The sequence below is a fragment of the Phodopus roborovskii genome, unplaced genomic scaffold (genome assembly GCF_943737965.1).
Source record: "Phodopus roborovskii unplaced genomic scaffold, PHOROB, whole genome shotgun sequence".
In the NCBI taxonomy this organism is placed as follows: Eukaryota; Metazoa; Chordata; class Mammalia; order Rodentia; family Cricetidae; genus Phodopus; species Phodopus roborovskii.
This window is the reverse complement of record NW_026126442.1, coordinates 3,337,825-3,344,288: the sequence shown is the minus strand read 5'-3', so window position 1 is coordinate 3,344,288 and position 6,464 is coordinate 3,337,825. Positions and strand designations below refer to the sequence as shown.

The 6,464-nt window shown below is 55.1% G+C and overlaps 1 protein-coding gene across 1 annotated transcript; it reads right to left on the bottom strand.

The window, feature by feature from the left end:
* Positions 1-4,392: 4,392 nt before the first annotated feature.
* Positions 4,393-5,728, bottom strand: Foxe1 (forkhead box E1). The gene has a single exon (XM_051187744.1). It carries the CDS (start codon positions 5,726-5,728, stop codon positions 4,598-4,600), a length of 1,131 nt encoding a protein of 376 aa, XP_051043701.1. The 3' UTR covers positions 4,393-4,597.
* Between the last annotated feature and the right edge of the window lie 736 nt (positions 5,729-6,464).

Below are 6,464 nucleotides of genomic sequence, written 5' to 3'. Positions count from 1 at the left end.
CACAGACATTTTGTCTTGGCAACACCCACCCAGGAGGCAGCATTTCTTAGGAAGAGGATGGACACTGAAGCCCAAGTTCCTCAGAATGGGTGTGTGTGCACGCATATGTGGTGTGTGTGTGTGTGTGTGTGTGTGTGTGTGTGTGTGTGTGTGTAGATTCTTTAGGGCATCCAGAGAATTCTGGTTGTCTAGAGAGGACCCTTAGTCCACACTGAGAGACAGGGATTCCTTCATGCCTGCTGTTATGCCCTAAGAAAAAAGCTGTGTATACATATATATATGTATATATGTGCATGTGTATATGTGTATATATGTATGTATGTATGTGTGTAGTATAATACAGTATAGTATGTTTTATGTATATGAGTGACTTGCTTGAATGTGTGACTGCGTACCACGTGCATGTTTGGAGGTCAGAAGGGGGCACTGGATCCCTTAGAACTGGAGTTATGTTCTGTTGTGAGCTTGCATGTGTGTGTGTGTGTGTGTGTGTGTTTGAGTTTGTGTGTGTGCTGGGAATGGAACCCAGGCCCTGTGGAAGAGCAGCCAGTGCTCTTAACTCTAGCCCATAGTGTTTTGAAAAGATGCTTCCAAGTATATCCTCAGTGAATGCCATTGTCAGCAGAGCAACTAGAAACAGAGTGGGGTGCACTCTAAGGCCAGAACTCTCTTCTCTGCAGACATTCCCACAAGGCAATGTTGTTGGGGGTGCTCTGGAGTTCTTGATCAGAAATGGGGCTCCTGGAAGCTATATTGGGGGGTCTCTACTCTTATTAAGATAGTTTCTTCTGTTTTCAAAGTTCTGTCTCAGCTAGGACCTGTGAGCCCATGACAGTTTGTTGAATGACAGGTTCTGGTCCAGTGGAATTCAATGGGGCCTGAGATCACACATTTCTAGTGGAGGTGGGAGGTGGGGAGTAAGGGGGTGGGTGGCAAGGGTGCTGAGGAAGCCCTGGCCTTTAGTGGAAACATGGTAGCTTGTCCTGGGCCTCACAAAAGTGCACCCTGAATTGGAATGAGCAAGGTAAGAGGAGTTAGAGAACATGGTGTGTGTGTGTGTGTGTGTGTGTGTGTGTGTGTGTGTTGTGTGTGTGTGTGTGATGGGGGATGGATGGGGCCCTGTACCAAGAATTCAGAGGCTGGCAAGCCTAGCTGAGCCATGAGTCCCAGGTTTATGGCTCTCAGACATACTCATGTACTTACAAATGCTGAGTGCACACCTGTATAAAGACACACGGTAGGCACATGCACATCTCACATGCATATACACCAACAATACAAAATCAAGCAGAAACACAAGCAGTCAAGATTCTGGCCTCCTACAATGGGAAAACAAAACCAAAACCAAATCTAGAAAAGGGACTGCCCAGTTACCCGTGGGCCAACTTTAGGACCCTCTGTGTTTTTGTTTGTTTCGTTTTGGAGACAGAGCCATGGAACCCATGCTGCTCTGGAACTCACTGCGTAGTCAGGCTACCTCAGCCTCAGTGGTGCTAGGATTACACGTATGAGCCACCACTCTCCTTTTCTTTCTTTCTCTTACATCCTTTTCAATAACAAACATTCTGACTTTATAACAAGGAAAACCGATTTTAACAAAAACAATTTTGCACATATTTCGTAGAGAATTGGGGTTGTTTTTTAGTAAACTGCAATCGCAAGCTGCAGATTCGTGTCCTGTGAAGAAGTTGGCCTGAAATCTTCCGTGGCTGAGCCTCTTTTCACTCTTCTGGGAACGCGGTGGCGGGTGAGGAGGGGAGCCGCTGAGACCAAGGCTAACTCTCTGCTCTTAACCTTTGGTATCTATCTCTCAGCTCAAGTTAGGAAGGAAGCACTTTAACCATACTAAAGGACCCAGGGCAAAGTCAGCTTTTGTTGCTAGTTTCCTCATCTTAATTGCAAAGCAAAATTAATTTGAAAGAAAATAAATGTTACAGCTCTGGGGAGAATTCTAACGAGCCTCCGGCAATTAGGGAAGAAAACATCTAATTACACACAGCCCGCGGCGCCTGCACGATGCTGGGGTGCTAGGCCCCGCTCACTTGCAAACTGTCTCTCAACAGGAAGGCGCTTTCGGATCTCAGAGCACCTTAAAACCGGAGCCCGAGGGTCTGAGTCCTCATTTGGAGGAGAGCTACGAGGGGGATGAGCTGAAATGTTCTCACCACGCGAGAGCATCCACCACCCGGCTGCTCTGGGCATCGTTACCCAGACCTAATAAGGGCTGTCTTTGTCCTCAGCCTACGGTTCCCTCGGAGCAGCATTTTTCGTGAACACCGACTCTTTCCTTGGGCAGCATCTCACCAAAACCCAAAGCCTACGCGAAAACCAAGCCTTCCGGTCCGGTCCGTCTTCCTCCTGCTTTATGGCAACAGGACACCCTAGGTTTCTACGATAAGGCAGTTTTTACCCCTTCTAATCCGTTGTAAGGAGTTTGTTTTTCTTTTTCTAATCTCGTTTACCCCCATCCGTCCCACCCCCGCCCGTTTGTCTTTCTCCCTCCTCCTTTAACTTCTGGAGGGCCATCTGAAGTAGCAATCACAAAATCCTATTTCGTAAATGAGGACACGGGAAAGGCGGGTTCAAGGTTAATGGTGCTGTGGAAACACCCAATTTGGTAATTAGGAAACAAAGGCTCAATTCCGGAACTAATATGGGCAAAAACTGCTCCTTTTCAGCCCAGAGGAGAACGCACCCGCGCTGATAGTCAACTTCCACTCTTCAAGGCCGTACAGCAGGGACACGGGGCATAGAACCCTCAACTTCATGCCTGGAGGAGCCCACCAGGAGAGGAAGGGACCTCGACACCCGGACTATTCCAGAGTCACAGGGCTGAAAGTCACCTGCCTCCAGATGGCTATCTACCACCGCAAAGCCCCAAAGCTCATGGTGCTATTGAGTACTGGACTAAAGATGCTAGAGCTGAAAAGTTTGACATAGCTCCAACATCTGAAGGCATAGATGAAAAAAGAGGGAAACATTTTATCGGTTTTTATCTTGAGTATGTGGGAATGATATTTCATATATATTGGGTTAAATACAATCTACGATCACAACTAATTTCACCTGTTAATTTCCATTTTATTAATGTAGCTATTAGAAAAATTTAAATTACACTTGTGGCTTGTGCTGTATTTCTGTTGGATGTACGAATTAGATAAATACTCTGATAGGAACTAAATTCACATATCTTTGTGAACTGGATAGTACAAGTTTTCTCTCTCCCCCCTTTTTCTCCTCCCCCCCCCCCACACTTATCAATACTTTCATGGCATCTTTTCACAGCCACTGTCTTCCTTACCAAGTTAACTATACAGAAAGAATCCGGGTTTCTCTTGCTGGTGTTCACTTGCTCACAGATTTTTATTAAATCAGTCAGTTTTTTTTTTTTTAAATGCTGTCTGAAGGGGATGTTAGATGTTTTCGCTCTAAAACCTCACAGAAAGATGGAGACAGGTTGGAGTTTCCTGACGTTGAGCTCTATTTCCACGATTCTGCTGCCTCAAATAAACAAGATACAGAATGAAGTTAAAGGAACCCCCCCTTTTTTTCTTTGTTAATCATCCAATTTGTTACATCTTCTTTCCTTTTTGTTCGAGGAGGGTGCTGAGGCAGGCATGGTGGAGAGCAGGGGAAACAGAACAGACAGCCCCAGTCAATGTAAGGTCACCCCCCCTTACATCCTCCTTATCAGAAAACCAGACTTTTGACTGGATAGTGACTGATACAGAATGACCAATACATCTTACTCAAAAGATTCAATAATTAGGACATAATTCTCTTCTTGGAGCTAGTCCCGGGACTTTGTGTAAAATACTTTTCAATGATCTGTTCCCATTCCCTGGATGGCTACCGGGAAGCCCTGGTTGACTCACCAATGCTGCCAATTATGGACTGATGGCACACAGATATGGGAGGGGGTTAAAAACGAGAGGGTAAAATCTCACCGTGTAACAGTGTAACAGACTGAAAATTCAGGTGCTGGGGCTGAATCACACTGGGGAAACGGTGTCTCAGCAGTTAGGCTTTTGGTCCTTGGAGACAGGTAAAACCAGCCCAACTGAACAGAACTATTTTATTTTTAAAGCAACTTTTGCAAAATTTTTCTCTTCTCTGTTTAGGAAGAAAGGCACTCTCCGAGCCCTTTATTGTAGTAAGGTAGTCAAAAATACAAGAGGCCCAGATTGTAGAAAGCCCGAGTTCGGTGTAGCACAGCATATTTTGAAGCCACCACAGTTCGGATCCTACATTCTGGTGTAGACAACTGTGCTGCTCTCCACCCTTTACAGTCTACGACCCTCCCTAGTAAAAGGCAGAAAGGCAAGCTTTTGGGAGCTTCGCATCATCATCACCATCATCATCGCCGAGGGTCCCTTGCGCCAGTCGGAACGCAGCAGTAGCCTCCTCATGTCCGCCCACACCCAAAACAAATCGGGTCTGCGAATAGTGTGCAAGACATGGGGCCCTTACACTCCTCAGGGGCCTTGCACGTGAGCCTCAATCCAATACACTCTTTAGTCCCCTCGGCCGGTTCCGGGGGGAATTAACGTCTCTCGGACCGTCTTGGAGTCTGTGAGGTATCGTGCCTACCTCCGACTCACATGGCAGACACGAACCGATCCACCGCGCCGGTATAGGCGGTGGCGTGGCGGGCGTGGTAGGCGCCTCCACCGCCGGCTCCGAGCTGCCCGCTGGGATTGTAGCAGGGCCCCAGCGCCGCTCCGAACTGGCCCGGCGACGTGCGCCCGTAGAAGTCCACCGCGGCTTCCACGCCGCCGCTGCCTCCTCCCGCGGGGGGCGAGGCGGGTCCCGCTAGGCGGCCGGCGGCGGCGGCGGCGAAGAGCGCGCTGCTCGCCCCCTGCGGGTACGCGCCGTCGGGGCCGGCGTAGGCGGCGGCGTAGGCGGCGGGGTTGACGGGCCGCGCGCCCGCGCACACCGCGGGCTGGAAGCTCCCGGTGCCGGCCGCGCCCGCCGCCGCCGCCGCCGCCGCGAAGGCACAGGAGCCGCTGGCCGCGGACGGCGCGGGGCCCAGATCCGGGCTGAGCGGCCGCTCGGGAACCAGGCCGAAGACGCGGCAGGGCCCCGGCGACGCGGCGGGGTAGTAGACGGGCGGGGGCGCGGCGAGCGGCGGCGCGTAGCCCGCGTAGACGGCTCCGGGGTAGGCCGGCCTCGCGGTGGGAACGGCGCCCGGGAAGATGGCGGCGGCGGCGGCGGCGGCGGCGGCCGCGGCATCGTGCATGTAGGCGGGGTAGGTGGACAGGTCCGAGCGCTTGAAGCGCTTGCGGCGGCGCAGGAAGCTGCCGCTCTCGAACATGTCCTCGGCGTTGGGGTCGAGCGCCCAGTAGTTGCCCTTGCCCGGGCGGCCCGCCTCGCGCGGGATCTTGAGGAAGCAGTCGTTGAGTGTGAGGTTGTGGCGGATGCTGTTCTGCCACTTTTTGGGGTTGTCGCGGTAGAACGGGAAGCGCTCGGTGATGAACTTGTAGATGCCGCCCAGGGTCAGGCGGCGCTCGGGAGCGTGCGCGATGGCCATGGCGATGAGCGCGATGTAGCTGTAGGGCGGCTTCCCCCGCTGCAGGGGGCGCTTGCGGCGCCGGCCGCCGGCTCCGCGGCCCGCTGCCTCCGCCGGGACCCCCGCGCCCGCCGCCGCCGCCGCCGCCTCGCCGCGCTCCTCCTTCACGGCCGCCAGCGCCTCGGGCTGCGGCGGCGGGGGCGCGCTCTCGGCGGTCATGGCGCCGCCGTCCCCCGTGCCCCCCGTCGTCCGCGCCGGCCGGGTACCCCGAACCCCGGGAGCCGACGCCGGGCTCTCGCGGCTGGCACCGAGAGCGCCGCGGGCACGGGAACCTCGGGGCCCGGCGCGCCGCGCTCACCGACGGCTCGTCTGGGGCACCTGGCGGTGGGGCCCTGGTGGCCTGGTGCCGGGCGATCGGGGGGTCCGGACGTGGCTCCGGGGCCGAGGCCGCTATCTGGGAATCCCTTCGGGTCCGAGGACGACCGTCGAGGCAGCGCGCGTAGAGGAGACTGCGGGCTGGGGTCCCGGAGTAGGGCGATCAGTGGGGGCGCCGCACACCCCTGCCGGGGCCGCCCATGCCGCACCCCTGCGGCGAAGGGACAGTCCGAGCCCGAGGCAGAGTGGCGAGGCCAGCGGCCAGAGGGCGGGCGGCTGCTCCGCTTTGCAGCCCTGTCCCCCAGCCCGGAGTTCGGCGGGCGGGCGAGGCGCTCTCCTGCACACACCTGGGCCAGCTCCTCCCTCCGCCGGCTTCTCCTCCTTAAAGGCGCCAGCGAGTACGGGGCGTAACCGGTTACCCGCCCGCCCCCGACTGCCCCCCCTCCGCCGGCTGGCACACCTCTCCAGGTAGCGGCGGCGGCTCAGCGGGAGCCCCACACACGTCAGAGCGCAGAGGGCGCCTGGAGATGGGGGGGGGGCGGCCCTCTCTGCGCGCCAAGCGGGAGACTGAGGCTCTGCG